The 25188-nt window shown below is 46.8% G+C and overlaps 1 protein-coding gene across 1 annotated transcript in view; it reads left to right on the top strand.

Moving 5' to 3' along the window:
* Positions 1-25188, top strand: part of camsap3 (calmodulin regulated spectrin-associated protein family, member 3) — a 53178-nt gene that overhangs the window by 20256 nt on the left and 7734 nt on the right. Inside the window, 17 exon segments of the mRNA XM_029635417.2 lie at positions 14620-14775; positions 14901-14987; positions 16221-16253; positions 17535-17673; positions 19150-19289; positions 19910-19994; positions 20400-20442; positions 20658-20728; positions 21176-21248; positions 21395-23151; positions 23154-23195; positions 23198-23307; positions 23310-23630; positions 23728-23861; positions 24075-24361; positions 24511-24613; positions 24926-25044. Of these exon segments, the coding sequence (XP_029491277.2) occupies positions 14620-14775; positions 14901-14987; positions 16221-16253; positions 17535-17673; positions 19150-19289; positions 19910-19994; positions 20400-20442; positions 20658-20728; positions 21176-21248; positions 21395-23151; positions 23154-23195; positions 23198-23307; positions 23310-23630; positions 23728-23861; positions 24075-24361; positions 24511-24613; positions 24926-25044 (3700 nt within the window).

The raw sequence follows: 25188 nt of genomic DNA, 5'->3' as shown, positions 1-25188 counted from the left end.
GACAAAGGCATGAGGGGAGCAGTGGGGGTGGTGGGGGTGGTCAGAGGATCGCCCTGTTTCAGAAGTCCCTGCCTGTGTCTATGGTTGGTTTTTGTTAGTGAGTCGCTGACAACGTGGACCTAACTCATACTGCTGTGTACGCAAGTTTTCGCTCAAGTTAGCATCCGTCTAGAGCTCAGTAGGAATTAGAAGTGGCACAGGCTGGGTCCCATGTGGCACCCCATTCCCTATTTAGTGCACTACTTTTGACCAGGTCCCAGTAGTGCACCCATAGGGCTCTGGTCAAAAGGAGTGCACTATATAGGACAGAGGTTGCCATTTGGTACGCAGACTCACTTTATCCCCTGGATCAGGAATGCTGCTGAACATCGTCTCAAAACATTTGGCCCATCACGTGACCTCCCAGGCCTGCCAAGGGGGGAAATAACATTTAGTTGTATTTTCTTTTGTTTGTTGCAGAGAAGAGTCAACAAAGGAAAGCTGCAGGGATTACAACATTGATCTTGGAGGTTGGTTTGGGGGGGACATTGAGAGGGTTGCAAAAAGCTGGCGCAGCACAGATTGGTGTGGTTTTGCTGCTGCTTCAGTATTTAGTATCTAGCTAGACATGTCCAATACCATGTGCTGTTCTTGTCAGTGGAGCTTGGGGTGCCGGGAAGCGCACCAGCCCCACCAAACCCCCCGAACTCCCACTGATCCCCCAGACCTGGCTGGCTGTCTGAGCCTTCGCTTTGTCCCTCTGTCTAACCCTGGATTTCATGAGTACGGGGCTGTGGCCGGGGGGGGGTTCAGAGAGTTAAGTCATATTTCAAACATAATCAGATTTCACCTTTTATCCGTCATAATCGCTCTTCACGATCTGCGAGATGAATTTAGTGTTTGTTTCCCTGTTATTGTTATTATTGACATGGATGATAGTCGCAGTATTTCCAAAGCAGAGATGAGTGATTTCCTTATGGACAGCTTATTCTATATAGCTTTATTATATGATTTAATACATTGGAGGATATGTTATGTCCGGTCAGCACAGGAGGATTCTGAGCAGAGCGCCCCGGTATTAAGCCGGCGGGGCGGGGGGGTAGAGCACCACTGCCACGCTCAGGATTGTGGGTGGTGAGGTGCATTGTGGGTCAGATTGTTGGTTGTTATGGCGATTTGGCTGGCGGACTGTGTGCCCTGTGTTCCAGGTTTGCACCTCTCTCTACCCCCCTCTCCCTTCTCATTAGTGAGAACTTGTGATTTGGCTTAGCAAGCTCCGCAGGGTCGGGACAGGAAATCTGTGACCCCCCCTCTTTTCCCAACCCCTCCTCTTCCTCCCTACTCTGCTTTCATTCCACGCTCTAGTTGTGAATGACCCTGTAGTCTACTCCCTCCTGAATGATCACGGTATTACACCACAGTGAAACAGTCCCAGCCCCACCAGTAAAGAGCTTATTCTCACTGAATAAGAGTTATCTGGACAAAATGTTGATGTACGAGCCGAGAGGGGGTTTGGTTGACGTTCTTGCTTACGCAACAAGTCACAAGCATGTGCAGACAATTAAAGGGTTTACGTGTGGTAAAAGAAATTGCGACTGAAAACGTTGGTATAATTCACTGGGGAGTTGATGTTGAGCTGTTCTATATGGAAGTCCATTCCACCCCAAAATAAAATGCATATAGATCGTACATATAGGTTCTGTTTCTTCATTTGTAGCATTGTGTGGCGATTTTCCATCTATCCACGTTGGAAAGATCTGCATAGCAGGGCTGCTGCCAAACGTGTGGCAACCTGGCATTTGCCCCAGCACTTTTAATTTAGTTTAAAGACTTTGTCCCTCTTTTAAACGCTTGAGTGTCAACATTTTGTATTAAACTAAATTAAAAGTGGATGGCCGATTTTAATTAGAGCCGATTTGAAGTTTTCATAACAATTGGTAGTCTGCATTTTTGGGCACCGATTATGGCCGATTACATCGCACTGCACGAGGAGACTGCTTGGCAGGCTGACTACTTGTTATGCGAGTGCAGCAAGGAGCCAAGGTAAGTTGCTAGCTAGCATTAAACTTATCTTATAAAAAAACAATCAATCAATCATAATCACTAGTTAACTACACATGGTTGATGATATTACTAGGTTATCTAGCTTGTCCTGCGTTGCATATAATCGATGCGGTGCCTGTTAATTTATCAATCACAGCCTACTTCGCCAAACGGGTGATGATTTAACACGCATTCACGAAAAAAGCACTGCAGAAATGTGTACCTAAACATCAATGCCTTTATTAAAATCAATACACAAGTATATATTTTTATACTTTCGCTAATATTGCCTGCTAGCATTAATTTATTTTAACTAGGGAAATTGTCACTTCTCTTGCATTCAGTGCAAGCAGAGTTAGGGTATATGCAGCAGTTTGGGCCGCCTGGCTCGTTGCAAACTGTGTGAAGACCATTTCTTCCTAACAAAGACCGTAATTAATTTGCCACAATTGTACATAACTATGACATAACATTGAAGGTTGTGCAATGTAACAGCAATATTTAGACTTAGGGATGCTACCCGTTCGATAAAATACGGAATGGTTCCGTATTTCACTGAAAGAATAAACGTTTTGTTTTCGAAATGATAGTTTACGGATTTGACCATATTAATGACCCAAGGCTCGTATTTCTGTGTGTTATTATAACTAAGTTTATGATTAGATAGAGCAGTCTGACTGAGCGATGGAAGGCAGCAGCAGGCTCGTAAGCATTCATTCAAACAGCACTTTCCTGCATTTGCCAGCAGCTCTTCGCTGCGCTTCAAGCATTTGCGCTGTATATGACTTCAAGCCTATCAACTCCTGAGATTAGGCTGGCAATATTATAGTGCCTATAAGAACATCCAATAGTAAATGGTATATGAAATACAAATGTTGTAGAGAGAGAAAGTCCTATAATCACTACAACCTAAAACTACATACCTGGGAATATTGAAGACTCATGTTAAAAGGAACCACCAGCTTTCATATGTTCTCATGTTCTGAGCAAGGAACTGAAACGTTAGATTTTTTTTACATGGCACATATTCCACTTTCACTTCCTTCTCCAACACTGTTTTTGCATTATTTAAACCAAATTGAACGTGTTTCATTATTTATTTGAGGCTAAATTGATTTTATTGATTAATTATATTAAAATAAGTGTTAATTCAGTGTTGTCGTAATTGTCATTATTACAAATATATAAATAATCAGCCGATTAATCGGTATCGGCGTTGAAAATCATAGTCGGTCGACCTCTACTCAAGACATAAATATTGTCTCTCGAATTGATACCTCTCGAGAACCTCTCAAATGTGCCTTTGCTATCGTCCATGTGAAACCGGCTTCAGTTTCCTCCTCCCCTCCTTACACTCTCACTAGTTCTGTCACTCTCTCATATTTCTCTCTACTGCCAGTCTTTCTCTCTTTGTCCAAAATTCCACACTCTCAGACTGTGTAGTTCCTCTCATTTTAACATGAACATGAAGGTAATGGCTCCCTCTGTGTCTGAGTCTCTGTTTGGATGCTTTACTGTATTTCCCTCTACTTTTTGTCTTCTAAATTGAACACTTGAAAAGGCAGCCATTGCAGCGACATGATGACAAATGGCTCAGCTCCACATCCATTCCAGTCGCTCTGTTGTGGGTAATCGGTGTCAGGGAGTGGTGTTCTGACTAAGTGTGACTGAATCTCTCTCTCTCCCCATTAGAGAGAGCTACTGGGCTGGTTGGAAATGGCATCTCCACCCCTCCCCTCCTCAGACAGCCCAGCTCAACCCAGACCATGCAGACGTCATGAAAGCTTTATACCCATGCTACCCTGAGTGCTCTCTGCTAGCCAGGTTGTCCCCCCAACCCCCGTATTTCACCCCAGCCCCTGTCGCTGTCCCCAGCCCCGTCTCTGCCCCCAGCCCCCCGTCTCTGCCCCCAGCCCCGTCTCTGCCCCCAGCCCCGTCTTTCCCCCAGCCCCGTCTCTGCCCTACCCCAGCCCCCGTCTCTGCCCTACCCCAGCCCCGTCTCTGTCCTACCCCAGCCCCGTCTCTGTCCTACCCCAGCCCCGTCTCTGTCCTACCCCAGCCCCCGTCTCTGTCCTACCCCAGCCCCCGTCTCTGTCCTACCCCAGCCCCCGTCTCTGTCCCTACCCCAGCCCCCGTCTCTGTCCTACCCCAGCCCCCGTCTCTGTCTTTCCCCAGCCCCCGTCTCTGTCTCGCCCCTTGCACTACACTGCAGACAATACGTATACATTGAACAGACAAGTCTTGGCTCACAGATAAGCTAGTAGTGTGACCTTGCCTCCGTTGAGCACAACACAGCCCTAGAGTGAGGAGGGGAGAGCCCAGTCATCTCTCCCAGTGCCCAGCGCCCTCCATCCCTCCCCTAGGTAGAATGGTATGTGACAGCAGGGCAACGGTGGTTGGGCTGGCACTGCCATGTAGTCTCTAGTCTCTCTCTCTCTCTCCCTCTTTCTTTCTCTCTCGCACTGTCATTCTCTCACACACACACACACACAGCACTGGGCCGACGTCAGCACTTTACACCCAGCACGGAGAGGCAGGCAGGCGGGCGGGCGGGCGGAGAGATTCAGGCCGCAGCCTTGTAGCAGCAGCAGTGTGTGTGCATGCTATGATGACTACCAGTCAGGGAGAATTTTGAGTTCAGAAAAAGTAAAACAACAAGTATAGTAGAAGGGGCTGGTTAGTGCAGATTAGGCTCAGACTAAAGAGGGATTGAGGTGGAAGAAAGGGAATCTGTTGTTATGAGCTGTCTGTCCTCTCCATTGCTCTACTTTTGACCAGGCCCCATTGGTCTCTGGTCAAAAGTAGTGCACTAGGTAGGGAATAGTGTGCCATTTGGGACTCAGACAGGGTTAATGATTATAACAAAGAGAGGGGGCTCTGGTTAGCCAATAGAGAGAAGGGAGGAGGCCTGCTGCTGGTAAGCCATAGGGCTCTGGTCAAAATAGTATACCGTATTTTACTATATAATGGTATTGATCTTTTTTTTTACAAAAACCTGCTAGTTTTTATAGTTTACTCTGTTTGATACTTGAGATGTCTTTCTCCCTCTCCTTGTGCTGTATGTCACTTCCCCTACACCAAACCCTGCCCCCTGTCATGCCAGGAGAGAGCAGTTGCTCTTGAGTCACTTTCTTGCCGTTCACACTGCAGTCTAGCGTTCTATAACAACATTAGTTTATCTTACTGTCTGCAAACTACTGTCTGCTAGTTTCTTTTCTTAGCAAGCTATGGCTAAAATAAATTGTTCTCCCCTAATGCTAATTGCTAGTTAGCTGGCTAACGTTAGCTTCTAAATGAACTAAGACGTAGATGATTAATGCAGCCTGGGACCCGTTCTGGTGCAGGCCTAGCATGTTATTTGTGCAACGGTATCTTCAAAATCAGAGAGGAATAGGTGAAGCATGAATACGTAATATCAAAAGTGTGTAACTTTTTTTTTTTTTTAAGTTTGATTGAACAGTATAAAACCATTTGGATGGAGAAAGACTCATTTGAAATCACTTAGAATGTATGTGTTGCCACACTGGGGGGTCATGAACTACTCATAAAGCATATTTGGAAGTTTTACTGTTCAAAAACATAAAATATCTTTACAAATGTGAAAATATTGTGATGTGATACGTTGGCCATATCGCCCAGCCCTAGGTCAAAAGCAGTGCACCTTTTAGGGAATAGGGTACCATTTGGGGACTATTTTGTTGTGCATTATGTGAAACAACACTGATAGAGGGGGAGACAAAGATGGAATCATTATTGTTCTGAGTGGTAGATTCATGTACAAGGGGCAGACAATAAGCAACTGTTAGTGTAGAACAAGCATAGTCGAGTAAACGACCGCAGTACCATTATAGCAATGGGTACATTTCTATATTTTCTGTGTCCTCTGTATCTATTATATCCCCAGCTAGTGTTGCCCAAATTACTCTCCCCTGTCGTAGCTACACATCAGTCCTCAGCCCCTTTCTCTCCCTTCCGCCCATCTCTGCCCCTGTCTCTCCCCTCAGCCCCTGTCTGTGACCCCGTCTCTGTCCTCAGCCCATCTCCATTTTTCCCCTCAGCCCCTGTATGTGACCCCGTCTCTGTCCTCAGCTGCTCTCTCTGTCCTCAGCCCATCTCCATTTTCCCCTCAGCCCCTGTATGTGACCCCATCACTGTCCTCAGCCCATCTCCATTTTTCCCCTCAGCCCCTGTATGTGACCCCGTCTCTGTCCTCAGCCCATCTCCATTTTTCCCCTCAGCCCCTGTATGTGACCCCGTCTCTGTCCTCAGCTCCTCTCTCTGTCCTCAGCCCATCTCCATTTTTCCCCTCAGCCCCTGTATGTGACCCCGTCTCTGTCCTCAGCCCATCTCCATTTTCCCCCTCAGCCCCTGTATGTGACCCCATCTCTGTCCTCAGCTCCTCTCTCTGTCCTCAGCCCATCTCCATTTCCCCCCTCAGCCCCTGTATGTGACCCCGTCTCTGTCCTCAGCTCCTCTCTCTGTCCTCAGCCCATCTCCATTTTTCCCCTCAGCCCCTGTCTCATCCCCCATCTCTGTCCTCAGCTGCTCTCTCTGTCCTCAACCCCGGTCTCTGTCTCTGTAGTGATGTGGATCCTTAGAATGAGCATATAACAGGTAAAAAAGACTAAACTGATCCTAGATCAGCACTCCTGCTCTTTAAAAATTCATGAATACAGGCCTTCAGGACAGGAGCCCCTGGTGTCATTCAGTTGAACGGCTAGTCTAAAGGAAACCTGGTTGGTTAAAACCAGACTGAACGCTGTGTTTACCAGGCTAGACGAACATTGCCTGCCTGCCTGGCTGCCTGCCTGGCTGCACACTGAACTGTCTGCTTGCTCTGCTATCTGTTTGCCGTGCTATCTGTTTGCCCTGCTAGCTGTCTGTTTTGTTTTTCTGTCTTTGTCCTTGAGACCTACTGAAAACACTAAGAGCACTTATTTAAAACAACCCTCCAGACACACAACCCTCCAGACTCATTGTCCTTCACTGCATGGCCTTGATTTGATTGGAAGGTCAGAGTGTTGTGTGTTTCATAAACAGTTCTACGTTTTACTGAGTCAAAGGCTGTTCTCGTCTCCGGTGGGAAGCAGTGGAGGTTACATGTACCTGTAGGCCCACTTCTCAGAACCTGGTGTGTGTTCGTGCGTGGGCGCCACTAGGGTTGCACATTTTGGGGAATATTCAGAGGTGGAAACTTTCTGTGGGAATTAATGAGAATAAATGGGAATTAATGAGAATAAATGGGATTTAACAGGAATATATGCAAATTAATATTAATACCAATTAAATGTAGATGTATATTGCATTGGATATATTTACATATCATATGGAGACAGAAACATAAACCTTTTACCTTATCACAAGTAGACATAATTGCAAGTGATTAAATCCTTCCAATAGAAATAAAAAAATAAATTTCGTTACGAATTGAACTGTAATTAAATGAGTTGACTCTTCACATGGGAGGATTTCACTGAACAACAAAAGGGAATATTGAATGATCCCCAATGATCCATCGCATCTCCCCCAAAAAAATTTCAACATGCATCTGTAAAATGATAGTCCAGAAACTAAATCCTTGCATGTCTTCCTCTCAGACTTCCATGTCTTCTCCCTGGACCTCCTCAATGTCTACCTCTTGATCATCAGACTCTGAGGCCTCATCTTCACTGTCACTTTCCAACCTTGTTGAGGACGGCTCGTTGTCAGGCTCAAAAAGTCTTACGTTTTCCCGGGTGGCCAACAGTTTCTCAGCCGCTGTATTGGTCAGCCTGTTGCGTGCTTTGGTGTGTGTGTTCCCAAACAAGGACCAGTTGCGCTCTGAGGCGGCTGATGGTGGTGGGATTTGGCGGATGATTGAGGCAACAGGGGAAAGAGCCTCAAATCCACAAAGTCCCTTCCACCAGGTGGCTGAAAAGATATGTTGGCACGACTGCCATATTGCATCTTCATCCCAAAGCCCTTGCTTGGAAGTTTACTCCGCCAAATGACATAAGTGATCACTGTACTATTGCCTGTGTGAGAGATGGTAAAATTCCTAAGAAATCTCCACGTGGTTTACGAAAAGAAACTGGAAGCGGTTTGATGTTCAAGGTTTTTTACATGATGTATCTAGCATTGAATGGAATAGAATGGAATTCATCCCTGATGTTGAACTAGCCTGTTCTTCCTTCCACAACGCATTCCAGGATGTATGCAATAGGCATGCCCCTTTAAAAAAAGAAATCAGGATTAAGGGCAGCGAGAACCCTTGGTTTACTAAGGAACTTACAAAAATCATAAGGGAACGAAATGCTATGTGGGCTAAAGCAAGAGGGACTGGTTTGGCAGATGATTGGATGGCTTTTAAACGTCTTCGAAATATGGGTGTGGCTATGATCCGTAAATTGAAAGCAGACCACTACCTGAAATCTACTTCACATAATTTAAATAATCCATCCAAATTTTGGCAAGTAGTGAAAGATTTGGAGTACAAAAAAGATCCACCGCTTCCCAAACAATTGTTGGTAGACACACAGATTGTAACTGAGAGAACCACCATTCAGAAAGCCTTGAACCAGCATTTTTTTTTTGATGCAGGCAGTTTATTTGAAAAGGTCAAAGGAATAATTGAGCCCCCTATGAATTTACCTGACACCCCTGTGCACTCCTTTACCAGGTTCTCCTTTTCATCCTTCTCTGTTTCAGAAGTGTGTAAAGCCCTGAAAGAAATTGCTGGGGGAAAAAATCCCCTGGCCCTGATGAACTAGACCTCTGCTTCCTACACCTAGCTGCAGACATCATTGCTCCCCCCTTAACATGTATTTTTAACCTTATGCTTGATATAAAGGAAATCCCCAAGTTCTGGAAATCTGCTTTTGTACTGCCTCTCCTGAAAGGTGGAGATCCTTCGCTACTTGACAACTATCGACCCATATCAAAATTGTCTGTAGTGTCAAAGGTACTGGAGTCCTTTAGTTAGCAGGCAGCTAAAGACCTACTTCCAAGAAAACATATTAAATGGAATGCAATCAGCACTGTTTCAGCAACATTGAAGGTTTTAAATGACATCCACTGTGCTCTTGATAAGAAATGACATTGTGTGTCTGTCTTTATTGATTTGTCACAGGCTTTTGACACCGTGGACCATGCTGTGTTAGTGCAAAGGTTAAAATGTTGTGGAATTACTAGTCATGCTCTAGATTGTGTACGATTTGATAGGTCATTTATAAACCAATGTGTAATGGCGGATGGTTGTAAATCTGAGTCCGTAGAGGTGTGCTCAGGTGTTCCGCAGAGTTCTATTTTGGGCCCACTGTTGTTCGTTTTGTATATCAGCAACATTAGAGATCTTATTGAAACAGCGGATGTTCATTTTTATGCAGATGATGCTCTTTATTCAAGTGGTAGTAGTTTATCTTTAGCTTTTGAAAATGCCCAAAGAGCATTTAATATCATATAACAGAATCTGTATGATTTTAAAACTGGTTCTAATTTCGGGTAAAACAAAATGCATGCTATTTTCAAATGCCAGGCATGTTACTAATCATATCATTGCTACATTGGCTGGACATACTATAGAGCAAGTTAAAGTGTACAAATATTTGGGTGTGTGGGTTGATGATAAGCTGAGCTTCACTGTTCATGTAGAGAACTTGATAAGGAAACTCAAGCTGAAAATAGGTTTTTATTACCGGCATCTTGGCTTGTTTTTCTTTTGAGGCCAGGAAGGAGCTGGTACGATGTACATTACTGGTGGTGGGACCGTAATTGATATTTATTTACCGACTTGACTAAAAAAGAACAAAGATAAAATGGCATTTTACTCAATATGGCCTTATAAATCAGTGTATACCAGTGTTTAAGCCTAAGCAAGGTCAATGACGTCCAGCCAACAGCGCTGTAGAGATCAATGTTTTTGATTTGTAATGAACCGGAGGGCTGCATGATACACAGAATCAAGTGCTCTCAGGGTAGTGGCTGAGGCCTGCATAATATATATATATATATATATATATATATATTAAAAAAGAACAAAGATAAAATGGCATTTTACTCAATATGGCCTTATAAATCAGTGTATACCAGTGTTTAAGCCTAAGCAAGGTCAATGACGTCCAGCCAACAGCGCTGTAGAGATCAATGTTTTTGATTTGTAATGAACCGGAGGGCTGCATGATACACAGAATCAAGTGCTCTCAGGGTAGTGGCTGAGGCCTGCATAATATATATATGGCTGAGGCCTGCATAATATATATATATATATATATATATACATATCCAGATGGCATTGAGAAGTACACCACATCAGTCACTGGCTTCATAAATAAGTGCATCGATGACGTCGTCCCCACTGCGACTGTACGTACATACCCCAACCAGAAGCCATGGATTACAGGCAGCATCCGCACTGAGCTAAAGGGTAGAGCTGCCGCTTTCAAGGAGCGGGACTCTAACCCGGAAGCTTATAAGAAATCCTGCTATGCCCTCCGACGAACCATCAAACAGGCAAAGCGTCAATACAGGACTAAGATCGAATCGTACTAGACCGGCCCGGGCTCGTCGGATGTGGCAGGGCCTGCAAACTATTACAGACTACAAAGGGAAGCACAGCCGCGAGCTACCCAGTGACACGAGCCTACCAGACGAGCTAAATTACTTCTATGCTCGATCTGAGGCAAGTAACACGAAAACATGCATGAGAGCATCAGCTTTTCGGGACGACTGTGATCACACTCTCCATAGCCGATGTGAGTAAGAGCTTTAACTTCTTGCGACTAGCAATCCCGTATCCGGGAGCGGGAGCCTCAAGTGCATTACCATAACGCAACTTTTCCTATTCATGAAAATCGCAAATGAAATTAAATAAATATATTCAAACACAAGCTTAGCCTTTTGTTAACAACACTGTCATCTCAGATTTTTAAAATATGCGTTACAGCCAACGCTAGACAAGCATTTGTGTAAGTTTATCATGGCATAATGCTATGCTAGGCTCTGCTGGCAGCGGGCAACATTTTCACGAAAATAAGAAAAGCAACCAAATTAAATAATTTACCTTTGAAGAACTTCAGATGCTTTCACTCAGGAGACTCCCAGTTAGATAGCAAATGTTCCTTTTTTCCAAAAATAATATTTTTGTAGGCGAAAAAGCTCCCGTTTGTTCATCCTGCTTGGCTGAGAAATCGACCGAAAAATACTTAAACTATAACGGCAAACTTTTTTCAAAATTTGCTCCATAATATCGACAGAAACACGGCAAACGTTGTTTAGGATCCATCCTCAAGGTGTTTTTAACATATGTATTCGATAATATATCCGTCGAGGCAGTTGGTTTCTCATAAGAAACGATTGGAAAAATGTCTACCTCTGTATTTTACGCAAGATTTTCTCCGGGAGACACCATGTGACCACTCGCTATATATGGTCCCTTACAGCCATACTCCAATGGAAATGCCTAAAAAACGTCACAATGCTGTAGACACCTTGTGGAATGCGTGGAAAACGTAAGCTCATTCGTATCTCATTCACAGCCATATAAGGAGTCATTGGCATGAGGCGGTTTCAAAAAATGCGTCACTTTCTGGTTGGATTTTTATCTGGGTTTCACCTGTAACATCAGTTCTGTGGGACTCACAGACAATATCTTTGCAGTTTTGGAAACGTCAGAGTTTTCTTTCCAAAGCTGTCAATTATATGCATAGTCGAGCATCTTTTCGTGACAAAATAAAACGGGAACATTTTCATCCAAAAATTAAATATATCGAAGAGGTTAAACAGGTCAACATTCACTAGGCCGCAGGACCTAGACGGATTACCAGGACTTGTACTGCAAGCATGCGCTGACCAACTGGCAAGTGTCTTCACTGACATTTTCAACCTGTCCTTGACTGAGTCTGTATGACTGCACGGGCCAGGCACGACTACAACACCATCATTAAGTTTGCTGTGTCATCGTCCCTACAGGTACGGCCCAGTACATCACTGGGGCCAAGCTTCCTGCCAGCCAGGGCCTCTATACCAGGCGGTGTCAGGAAGGCCCTAAAAATGATCAGACTCCAGCCACCCTAGTCATAGACTTCTCTATGCTACCGCATGGCAAGTGGTATTAGAGTGCCAAGTCTAGGTCCAAAAGGCTTATAAACAGACCATTTGCATTGTCCCCCCCCCCCCCCCCTTATTTTACACTGCTGCTACTCTGTTTATTTTCTATGCATAGTTACTTTAATAACTCTACCTACATGTACATATTATCTCGACTAACCGGTGCCCCCGCACATTGACTCTGTGCCGGTACCCCCTGTATATAGCCTCGCTATTGTTATTTTACTGCTTCTCTTTAATTGTTACTTTTAAATGTATTTTTAGGCATTTTCTTAACTTCATTGTCAGTTAAGAGCTTGTAAGTAAGCATTTCACTGTAAGGTTGTATTCGGCAACATGTGCCAAATAAAATTGTATTTGATTTGACTAAATGCTGTGCTTTCCAGGCTTGACTAACACTGCTTGCCTGCCTGGCTGTCTGCACACTGAGCTATCTGTTTCTTTCTGCGTCTGTCTTTCTGTCTGTCTATATCTGTCCTACAGACCTACTGATAACCCTAAGAGCACTTATCTAAATCAACCCTCCAGACTCTCTAACTTGCACTCTCCTTCACTGGCCCTGGTTTGATTAGGTCAGAGCATTGTGTTTCTATGAACAGTTCTAGACTTTACCACAGATGGGAACAATGAGAGAGATATTTCACTGGATGTATACATGTGAAGCTTCCCCTTGGCGTCTCCACTCACTGCCAAAAATAGGAGTGAGAGGAAGCCCACTGGCCGACAGTGAGAGAAAATGAAACGAGATGGATTTTGGGTGACATTCTGCACATTTTCTGATCGCTGAAACGTTTGATTTCAATACAGTTTTCTGTTCCCAAAAACGAATCTGTTATGTCCAGAGTGGACAAAGTTTTTTGTGGACTTTACCCTTTGCAACAAAAAAAAAATCAGGAGTGCAAAAGTGAATTGAGTTATTGCTCACGCGCACTTCACAGAGGAGGCGTTCCCTAACGGAAATATGCAGATACATGCTAGAATGCGCCAATAGGATCTCGCTAGCTCGTGCTTGGCTCTGCCCACCTCCTTGCTTGTTCTGCCCACTATGACTCATTTGTTCCCATTGGAAACGACAGTCTGTCGTCTCTGGGTTTAGTTATACACATCTTTGACTGTACTAACTGGGTCAAAGGCTGTTCTTGTCTACGCAGACCCCTCATGATGAGTTACGATTTTTGTTGGGGCCCCAACCCCATCAGTTGCCCATCCCTGACCTAACCCCATGGGAAGCGGCAGTAGACCGATAACGAGCTAACCGTCTTATGGGAGCTAAGGAGCTCTCCCCTGAGTGAGCTGATCATGTTTTTGGTGTGTTTTAATGGGCTTGGGCCATGAGAGCTCAATGTAATGGGTTTGGCCATGAGAACTAAAGGCACTAATAGGTTTGGCTATGAGAAAAGGTACTGGGGCTCTAACTAGCTTGGAGAAAGGCACTGTCATGATTTTGGGCAAGGAGACGAGGAGAGGAACAGAAGCAATGGACCCTGCATTGGGGGTTGGCTGGAAATACAGCAGTTTCTGTTTGGGATGTGACGGGGGAAGCTGTTGTTGTGCCCTTTTTTATGTTGTGTAAATTGATACTGTATGTTTTATGGTTGTGTTGTGAAAGAAGGGGTTTTGTGTGTGTAGTTTTACTCACATTCTAGTGTGTGTGCACACGCACACTGCGCCACAGGATTCCTGGGGTTTGTGCATCTCTCTCACTGAGCCATCCCTAGTGGGTTGATTACAGAACAACGCTGTACAGAACCAAACTGTATCCTGCGCAGCCCTAGAGGCACTGTACACAACGTTATCCTGTAACCTGTCGTCCATGAGTCATGCTGCCATATCTCCTAGCAGAGAGGAGGGAGAAAACGCGCGCACACAACGGTTAGAAGGGAGAAGGGGGAATGACTAGGAGGAGGAAAGAAAGTATACCGTGAAGGGGCAGAGAGGGAGTACACAGAGTAAAAAAGGGCTGTTATCGTGATAGCACAGATGTTCCAAAGTTCACTCAGACAAGCTCTCTTTCTCTCTTTTTCTCTCTCTCTTTCTCTCTCTCTCTTTTTCTCTCTCTTTTTCTCTCTCTCTCTCTGAGCTGTGGTTCTTGGAGTCTCCTAGTGGCTGGTTGTGGTACTGACCTGAGAACCTGCCATACATACTGCAGCCTGGTGTGATCTCATCTCGCCAGCTCTGCCACATTAACATGGACCATGCTCTTTCAGAGCAGTCTGAGGCTGTGGCCCAAATGGCACCCGCTTCCCTAAATAGTGCACTACATTGAACAGGGCCTTTGATACAACCCTATGGGCTCTGGTCAAACGTAGGGCACGATACAGGGGATAGGGTGCCGTTTGGGACACAGCCTAAATGTTAGTGCTGCTACCCACCATTATTGCACTAGCCATAATTGATGGATGCTGTATTAAATGTGGTCTGGGTTTGGTGGGCAAACAGCCAATCACGCAGCTACCTCCCCTGACTGTTCCAATGCTGACAGTTCCCTGTTCTCTTTGCTGTGATTTGGTGCAGAGTGCCCACCTGGCGGTGATGGATGCCCTGATGTCGGTGGGCGCCATGGAGACGGTGAGCGCAGTGAGGATGTCCGGTGCGGCGACAGGGGAAGAGCTTCTGGGTGGAGTGGGAGGAGCCAGCTGGGAGAACACCCTGCTCCACTGGGTGAATGGGGTAAGGACAGGGAGCTCTCTCTCGCTCGCTCTCTCTCTGCGTTGCCGAGTCATGATTTCATAACCCAATTTATATACAAAATATACAGACTTATAACGTGCGGCTTTCCACCATCCCATCCCCAGTTGAATCAGAGGCTGAGAGAGCAAACAGAGGGTGCACAGGGTGACCCGTCTCAGGACAGCACAGAGCCACAGCCTGTCCAGCCTTCTGTAAGTATTACACTACACCTGTACTACACAGGAACTGTGTCCAAAATGGCATCCTATTCCTTATATAGTGCATCTGTATAGAGCCCTATGGGCCCTGGTCAAAAGTAGTCCACTATGTATGGTGCCATTGAGGAAGCATGCAGTATTTATGTCAACAGCACATTATGAAACCCATTGTGTAACACGTATACATTAATCTCATGGATTACATGCTATTAAAACACTCTGACGTAAACATTTCCTGTGAACAAGCATGTTTTCTACAGCGTGTGCATGTAAGATATTTCTACTTTATCGTGACAGTTTATAGTCTCCTACGCACACACTTTACATGCAATCTCCCTAGTAATCTGGTGCTTGTGCAGGTAACTACCAAAAGAAAGGAAACCACGAGCCGCTGAAACGGCTTCAATGCGCCTTGGCATAGATCCTAGAGGTTTGGAGGGATGTGAGACTTCTTCCACGAGACTTCTCTTTCAAAGTCACTGAGATGTCTTGTAGCCATGGTAGCCAAAATAATGGGCAACTGGGCATTTTTCTACATGACCCTAAGCATGATGGGATGTTTTAGTGGCTTAATTAACTCAGGAACCACACCTGTGTGGAAGCGCCTGCTTTCGTGTCCCTCATTTACACAAGTGTTTCATTTTATTTAGCAGTTACCAGTATCTCAACATAATGCTTATTGGTTGTATAATTGTTAGGCTCTATATATATATATATATATATATATATATATATATATATATATATATATATATATATATATATATATATATACACTCTTCAAAACTGTCTTTTTCCTCTTAACTGTCCTATTAAAGAAGCCTTAATACATATAGTATCCTCTCCTCTCCACCTGTCTTCTCCTTCCCTGTTTTCCTCTTTCTCTGTCCTCTTTTCTCCTCTCCACCGGTCTTCTCCTTCCCTGTTTTCCTCTTTCTCTGTCCTCTTTCCTCCTCTCCACCTGTCTTCTCCTTCCCTGTTTTCCTCTTTCTCTGTCCTCTTTTCTCCTCTCCACCTGTCTTCTCCTTCCCTGTTTTCCTCTTTCTCTGTCCTCTTTCCTCCTCTCCACCTGTCTTCTCCTTCCCTGTTTTCCTCTTTCTCTTTCCTCTTTCCTCCTCTCCACCTGTCTTCTCCTTCCCTGTTTTCCTCTTTCTCTTTCCTCCTCGCCACCTGTCTTCTCCTTCCCTGTTTTCCTCTTTCTCTGTCCTCTTTCCTCCTCTCTGACAGTGTCCCACTCGCTGGTACTGGAAACTTGTCCCTGTAAGTTCCTCCTCTTTCTTCTCCTCTTGCATCATTCCTTATCTTTCTCTCAGTCTTCATATTCTCTATTCTCGCTCTTATTAGATTTTTGAATGAGAGGTCTGTTCTGTTTTTCTCTCCCTGCCTCTCCCCCTGTTGGTACAATATAAGAATGCAGGCATACTGCTTCACTGCTCTGCACTAGGCCTATCCGCTGTACATTTCCTTGGGCTGATGTCACAGGGAGGGGTAGGGATGGGCAGGGTATTGTTGTTATTGGACATAAATCACATGTAATCCACTCAGGGCTCTGGAAATGTGAGAGAAAAAAACGTTCCTGCTAGAAACCAGTCCGTCTGGTCGGCTCCGTCTTAAAACGGACCATGTGACGTTTTTTTTTTTTCTTTTTTTCTAGCCACTAGCCAGTCATTGTTTTGAGTCCCAAATGACACTCTATTCCCTATTTGTTGGATTACTTTTAGCCAGGGCCCATAGAGTAAGAAGTAATGAGCTCGTGGTGTAGGCCTTTTAATGTGCTGTGAAACATGATGAACTGTGCCAATACAACCATTCTAACATGGCCGATAGTCATAGCTGTTTCACACTATGTACGTTTTCTATCTGATTGGGACGGTTGTGTAACATTACACTCTCCTGAACAGACCCCAGGTATTACAGTCTGCTGACAGTGTTGACACTGTGCTGGCTGTGTTCAGTCGTTGTCTAAAACCTGAGAAGTCTCAACCTGAATAGTTTACCTGCGTCAGGTTGGGTTAAATATCTTCCTCCGACGAGACTCTCTCTCCTGGCCTACTTTCCACTGACAAAGCCCTCGCTGTCTCTGGACTCTTTCTATGGTTACGTCCAAAATGCCACCCTATTCCCTTTTGAACAGAGCCCTAGTCAAGACTACTGCACTACATAGTCAATAGTAGTGCACTATACAGGGAGTAGGGTGCCAATTGGGACGCAAGCCATTCTCTCTCTCCCCATGGCTTCTGCTGCCTGGTTGGCTGCACCTTTCTCTTCTCCACTTCCATGGCATGTTATCTGTTCTCTCTCCACTTCCACCCCTTTATTCTCTCTCTCCTCTAGGAGCATGTTGTTGGTCACGTTATCTGTGAGCCTGATGGGTGTTTGTGTGTATGTACCATTTGTGCTGTATGTCCACCTGTGTGTGGTTTTTTTTTTTAAGAACATTGACCTTGAACTCGCAATGACCAGTAAAACCTGGACATCTCCCCAACTCTCCCGTACTCACTCAATGACGTCTCTCTCTCTCGCTCTCTCACCCCATCTAAGATCCGCTACAGAAAGGACAAGATGCTGTCTAAGCAGAAGCCTACATTTCCGGTGGTGACTGAAGTCAAAGACCTCTCCAACGGTTGTGCCATCGCTGCTGTTGTACACTACTACTGCCCCGGCCTGTTGCAGCTAGAGGGTACGTACATAAAACCATATGATACAAATTAGCATGACAGAATTTGATATGCAAATACAAAAGTAAAACACAGGACTTGCGTATAGTTGTCCAATACAATGCAATATAGTACATGCCTGAGGGTTTGACTAAAAAGCCTAGCTTACTATGTTACAGGTTCCATCTAGGTTTAAACCACACTACCTTTAATACAGTAACCTACTGTATTACTGTGTGCAGTGTATCATTACAGTAACCTACTGTATTACTGTGTGGAGTATATCATTACAGTAACCTACTGTATTACTGTGTGCAGTGTATCATTACAGTAACCTACTGTATTACTATGTGCAGTGTATCATTACAGTAACCTACTGTGTGCAGTGTTTCATTACAGTAACCTACTGTATTACTATGTGCAGTGTATCATTACAGTAACCTACTGTGTGCAGTGTTTCATTACAGTAACCTACTGTATTACTGTGTGCAGTGTATCATTACAGTAACCTACTGTGTGCAGTGTTTCATTACAGTAACCTACTGTATTACTGTGTGCAGTGTATCATTACAGTAACCTACTGTGTGCAATATATCATTACAGTAACCTACTGTATTACTATGTGCAGTGTATCATTACAGTAACCTACTGTGTGCAGTGTATCATTACAGTAACCTACTGTGTGCAGTGTATCATTACAGTAACCTACTGTGTGCAGTGTATCATTACAGTAACCTACTGTGTGCAGTGTATCATTACAGTAACCTACTGTGTGCAGTGTATCATTACAGTAACCTACTGTGTGCAGTGTATCATTACAGTAACCTACTGTGTGCAGTGTGCAGTGTATCATTACAGTAACCTGCTGTATTACTGTGTGCAGTGTATCATTACAGTAACCTACTGTATTACTATGTGCAGTGTATCATTACAGTAACCTACTGTGTGCAGTGTATCATTACAGTAACCTACTGTATTACTGTGTGCAGTGTATCATTACAGTAACCTACTGTATTACTGTGTGCAGTGTATCATTACACATACTGTACTACCTGTCCTGTGTTAGACGTTTAGACTCCATGGCCTGACTACCTGCTCGTTGTCCTGTGTTAGACGTTTAGACTCCATGGCCTGACTACCTGCTCGTTGTCCTGTGTTAGACGTTTAGACTCCATGGCCTGACTACCTGCTCGTTGTCCTGTGTTAGACGTTTAGACTCCATGGCCTGACTACCTGCTCGTTGTCCTGTGTTAGACGTTTAGACTCCATGGCCTGACTACCTGCTCGTTGTCCTGTGTTAGATGTTTAGACTCCATGGCCTGACTACCTGCTCTTTGTACATTTCCTGTGTTTAATGGGAGTTGTAATATGGCTTCCCTGTGCTCTAGCCTCTCCAAACTGTACGTGTGACTTTTTCAGCGGGGTTGGGATAAAGTCGAATTCCCGTCGATCCTCTGCGTATAGTTGGACAATAAAGTGATCCTCGTTTTGTCCTTCAGATGTGTGTATGAAGGAGTCCATGGCGGTGGAAGACAGCCTGTACAACCTGCAGCTGATCCGAGAGTTCTGTGACAGCTGTCTGAAGAGCTGCTGCCCCCTAGTGTTGGAGGACCTGCTCTACTCCCCACAGGAGCTCCAGGTACCACTCCCCCCTCACTGTGGGCCCGTAAGGCCCTGTAGGATTTTGCTCCAACCCCAGTTGTAACTAACCAGATTTAATTTAGCTTATTATTAGGCGCGCTAGACTAGGGTTGGAGTACAAACCTACAGGGTGGTAGCACTCCAGAAACCGGTTTGGAGAGCTCTGATCTACACATTGTCTTGCCCCCAGAGCCATGCATTTAGAAATGTGTGGCTAAATGTATGTGTCTGCCTAGACTGGAGCAGCAGGTAGCCCAGTGGCAGCAGGTAGCCTAGTGGTTAGAACGTTGGGCCAGTAACCGAAAGGTTGCTAGATCGAATACCCGAGCCGACAAGGTCAAAATATGTCATTCTGCCCCTGAACAAGGCAGTTAACCCTCTGTTCTCCGGTTGGCCGTCATTGTGAATAAGAATTTGTTCTTAACTGACTTGCCTAGTTAAATTAAAAAATATTAAAAGACTGTCTTCTACAGGGAGTGTTTGGCCAACTGCCGCTGGATGCCATACATGTAGTAAAATATTAAAGCATGTAACTTCATTCATATCCAGGAATGAATTGTTACGGAGATCGAAACGACATTACAGGGCTCCTTTTAACTGTTTCTCTGGTATGTTCAGATCAACATGATGAGTTTCCTAGCGGAGCTGCTGGGTTGGTTCGAGGTACGGAGGCCGGAGTTTGTTCAGCCACTGAACACCACTGGTAAGTGTTGGGCTGGGCCCTGTTCAGGAGGATGCAATGTTACAAAACGTGCACATAGAAATGTGTCCTATCGAACAGATGTGGTGGTCTGTCAAGTAGAATGGGGAATTATGTCAGCTCTAGTTGTTACACTTCTATCTGCATTATTCGGAGCGTTTCGCCTCACTGAATACACCCCCAGGGCATATTTTCATAAAGCGACTCTGAGTAGCAGTGCTGTTCTAGGATCAGGTCCTCCCTGTCCAAAATAATTGGGATTCTAAAAGGCTAAACTGATCCTAAATCAGCCCTTCTACTTTTGAGATGCTTGATACATTCAAGCCCGAGTCTTGTGTGTGTGATTCCTGCGTCGGCCTGAATGGCAGCGTCGACATTTGACTAATGAGACTGTTTGTTTTGTTCCAGATGCTTCTGCACCGCTCAAGCCAACCAGTTTGAGCAATAACAGGTACAGCAGCTCTCGCACTGTCATAATCACAAACATGACTTTATATTTCTATATCAGTAGTAATCCGTCTCAGGAATGATATCTTTAGAGTGAACGTTTGTCGTGAGCGCTCGGGTGAGTGAGTAGATTTCCGATGTATTTATTACCTATGGCAAATCAACTTGAAGCTTCATCTTGACACTTGATCTTGAAACAAGTTTTTGTCCGTATTTCAGCGGCTCTCCTTCCATCTTCAAGAAGCCATTCCTGCCCATCTCCTCACCAGTGTCGCCAGGGCCTGCGCCAGGTGAGTGCGGGGCAACACCCATCCCATCATTTAGGTCTGTCACACGTCTGCCCTCTGCAGAACACCCGGGTTCAAATAGTGTTTGTTTTATTTACACTCAAACAACACAATACGTGTAATGCAATGAAACGAGCTTGCCTGGCCCAATGGAAGCAATGGAATAGTCCCGAAAGTGCAAACCCCGTTCATCTGTGACCGCAGGCAGGCATGCTCAATATAAACGCTCCTCAAGGTATTTGAGGGAGAACAGGTACTTAGGTTCACACTCTGGTGAGTCTTTTATAACTGTGTTGTCTGCGTTTGTTTATCAGTGGGTCCATGTGAAGGTTTTCTGCCTTTTTCTGTATTTATTTTTGGTGTTTATCTTTGCATGCCCTGACTAGTGCCTGTGTGTCTTTGTGGTGTCTTTGTGTGTCTGTGTTGGTGACTGTGTGTGAATGTGTGCAGTGTCTCTGACTCAGTCTGCCTCCATGTCTCATGTAGAGAGAGCTGGGAGAACATGGACCAAGAAGCCTTTCAGGTAGGACCCCATCTCTTTGTCTCTCTCTCTCTGTTAGCTCCATATTTCAGTTGTATCTCAGTACAAAGTGTTTGGGTCAATTCTATTTCAGGAAGTCATTTCAGGAAGTAAACGCTCTCTCTCTCTTCCCGTCTCTCTCCGTCCAGTCGTCCCCTGTCCTCGGCCGTGTCCTTTAGCATTCCCTTTGGCCTGGACAGCGACGTGGACGTCGTGATGGGCGGAGCCATCACCCGCTCGGTCAGCTCTGATAATGTGGCCCCCGGCCAGACCATAACCCGCGTGCCCTACACCCCCCCAGAGGACCTTAGTCACCTGCTCAGCAAGCCCCCCGCCCCCCCCGGCTCCCACAGAGGTTCCTGGGCCACCCAGAGCTCCTCCGTGGTGCCCATGCTGCTGAAGGAGAATGGCCTGGGAGAGGGGGATGGGGATGGGGAGCTGCCCACCATCGAGGAGGCCCTGCAGATCATACACAACGAGGACAAGATGGAGCCCCGGCTCCACCCTGACGGGGCGGCCGACGGATTCTTCCTGCACTCTCCCGACGACCCGGCCAGCACCAGACGCAACGGCCGCGCTGCTCACTCCTCCCACCCGCCTAACCCCATACCCCTCAGCTGCTCTGCCCCGTCCAGATCTGGGATGATGTACCACCCCCACCTCCCCATGGGGGGCAAGACGCAGGCACCCAGGGAGCAGGCCTCCTCCACCCCCTTTTCCCGTACCCGACACACCTCGGAGGGCTCGCGGGACGACGACTCGGTGCTGAGGGACGGGAGCGTGGACTCTGACGCCTCTGAGGACCTCCTTCTCCTCCCCAATGCCCAGTCCACCCCTGCCACGCCTGCTGTCCACACCAGAAGCTGTGGAGGGGGAACGGACGCGCCGGACAGTGGCGTGAGGATGACCAGCTTCGCTGAGCGCAAGAAGAAACCGTCGACAGTGGGTGTATCACCTAATAGCAGCAGCGAACCGGTCGCCCCGGCAGCGACGGCTCCGATGACCAGCTGGGTGGTCCAGCCCCAGAAGTCGACAGAGGAGAGCCCCAGTAAGAGTCCTGGATTAACCACCGAGATGTCCGAGCTGGGAGCCCGGCTGGACGAGAAGAGGAAGGCCATCGAGGCCCAGAAGAAACGGATTGAGGCCATCTTCGCCAAGCACCGCCAGAGACTGGGCAAGAGCGCCTTCCTGCAGCTGAAGAAAGAGCAGGGAGTGGGGGAAAGAGAAGAGGAGGAGGAGGAGGAGGGGGGCCAGGTTAGCACCTCCTCCACAGAGGAGGACCTCAGGGGGCTGACGCTAGAGGAAAGGCTGGCTCGCATGGAGGACGAGGAGCAGCAGGAGGTGCAGCAGCAGGAGAAACGGCGCCTCTCACTGGAGCAGGAGGGGAATATAAAACCTTCATCACACCTGGACAACAAGCAGGCCTCCTTACCCAGAAGGGAGAAGGGTGCAGGTGCGGCAGGGCCAGGAGGAGAGCAGGTCGGAGTGGTAGCGCGTCAGCCAGCGCCCTTGGGGGACTACAACAATGCTGTCTCAAAGCTGAACGCGGCGCTAAGCTCCCTGCAGAGCGACATGCAGCGCCTCTCCGAACAACAGAACCAACTCATCAGGAAGAAGCCTGCCGCTCCCGCCGGCAACAAGTCCTGGGTGATCCCGCCCAGTCTCAAATCCTCGGCCCCTCCCCCGACTCGCATGTCCCGCGCGTCCACCCCCCGCGACCTCGCCTCCGCCTCATCTTCCCCCTCGTCGTCCCGCCGCAACGCAGCCAGTCCCGCCAGAACATCCAAGTCACCCCAGGTCCAGCGCCGGGCTCAGTCGGTGCCTCCCAAGAGCCCCAAGCACCAGGCCACCCACTACCACCACGCCCGCCCCCAGGACCTCAAAGTGCCGGGCCTGTCGCGCGTCCTCACCCCCCACAGAATGTGGACACTATCCCCCACCTGCGCCGCGCCTCCCCTGGCAGTGCCGGGACCAGAACTCCTCCACCTTCAACATCAGCTCTGCCCCCAGCCCTGCCTCAACCCCAATCCCCTCCCCCGCCCCAACCCCCACCCCCGGGCCCTGTCGCTGGCCCTGGATGACAACATGTCGGACGCCGGCTCCAACGAGGACCAGAGCATCTTCAGCATGGACCTGGATACCGCCACATCTCAGGCCTCGGGGAGAAAGGAGCAAGGGGGTGGTGGGAGTTCGGGGGCGCCCTCCGAGTGCTCGTTTGAGAGTGACGTTCCAGCTGCGGGGGTGTTTAATGGTAAGCGCAGCAGCCTGATCGAGATTTCTCTATCGGCCTTGTGCGGGGACGAGGATGACCTGAGTGTCATGGACGACTCCATGAGCGACGTGACCGAACCCGAGATGAAGGGAGGGGTCGGCTTCTTCTTTAAGGTTAGCTGGACTCTGTGTGTGTGTTTGTCTGTGTCTGTTTGCCCGTGTATGTGTTGTAAGCCTAACTAATCCTGTACCGGTGTGTGTCCACCATCAGGATGATAAGGTGCGGCCGGAGGACGAGATGGCCCAGAGGAAAGCAGCCCTGATGGAGAAACAGCGGAAGAGGGCGGAGGAGATGAAGAGACGCAGACTGGAGCAGGAGGAGAAGCGAGAGAAAGAGCATGCGATGTGCGTTGCGTTTTCAAGCCACTTACAATACTGCACTGTCCAACAGTCGACTCTCTAAATCCACTAGATGGCGCTGCTTATGTTTTTTTTGCCCGGGTTACTGCCCAGCACTTTGTGACAAATGTTGTATAAATAATGTGATTTTTATTTGAATAAGTCATTGATTTGGTTGATTGATTGATTGGCTCTCCTCCCCTCTCTCTATACCTCTAGCCGACCTGAGTGGTTTAACATCGAGGGCTGGGGAGACAAGTGTGGTGGCAGTGGTGAGGACCGGCCCCGGACCCCCGGTTCTCCCCCATCGGAGAGCACGACCCAGCGGAGAGACACCTTCACCAGGCAGGAGTACGAGCGGAGGCAGCAGCTGAAGATCATGGAGGATCTAGACAAGGTGTTGCGGCAGAAGCCCACCACGGTGCGCGGCGTGAAGAAGCAGAGACCCAAGACCATGTTCCGGGACGACTCGGTGCTTTCCCGCAGCCCCGCCAAGGGGTTCATGGGTAAATATAAACTCCACTCCCATCTCTCCCATTGCTGAGTCAGTCTGGGGGCGTTCCTTGTTGTTGTTTGCACTCTCAGAAGACTGCAATGTCACATTTTTAATGGGGTTTTTCTCTGTTGGTCTCACTCTCTCTCTCACTCACACTAGGCTCCAAACTCAACAAGGTCTATTCCCACTCTACCATGAACCTGTCCTCTATGGCTAACGACACTGGCAACAGCGGGACACTGACCGTCAGGAAATCTCCCAGGTAACCAACTGTCAATAAGCTGTATTTTACCGTACTGGTAGCTATGGTAACTGTCAACAAGCTGTATTTTACCGTACTGGTAGCTATGGTAACTGTAACAAGCTGTATTTCCACCGCACATGTAGCTATGTTTACCCATAACTAGTTGTTACCCCCCCACAGGGAGCTGTAGCTGCCTGACTATCCCCTCCTCCCGTCCTCATTATTGGCCCATTTTTAACCCAAATGTGTAATTCAATGCATGTCTGTTTATGTACCGGTATGTAGATTGTTTTGTTATGCTTCACAACAAATTTCCTCTCCTCCCTACAGCCGATCTCACTCCCCCTCAAGGCTGATGTCACCGGGACGAATAGCCAATCAGAACGGCGAGAAGGACTGGGAGAATGCCTCCACAGCCTCGTCTCCCGCCTCCATCCCAGAGTACACCGGTACGTTTACCTTTAACCTTACGTTACAGGTCACTGTTAACCATCACTCGGGGTCCATGACTGTGACATAATCTCTAGTTCCCTCTTCCAATATTCCTGTTCCAATAATATCCACACTAGCATTCATCAATAATATTACTTAAC

Source organism: Oncorhynchus nerka, linkage group LG26 (assembly GCF_034236695.1).
Source record: "Oncorhynchus nerka isolate Pitt River linkage group LG26, Oner_Uvic_2.0, whole genome shotgun sequence".
In the NCBI taxonomy this organism is placed as follows: domain Eukaryota; kingdom Metazoa; phylum Chordata; class Actinopteri; order Salmoniformes; family Salmonidae; genus Oncorhynchus; species Oncorhynchus nerka.
The sequence above is the reverse complement of the archived record's forward strand: the minus strand, read 5'-3'. Positions and strand labels throughout refer to the sequence as shown.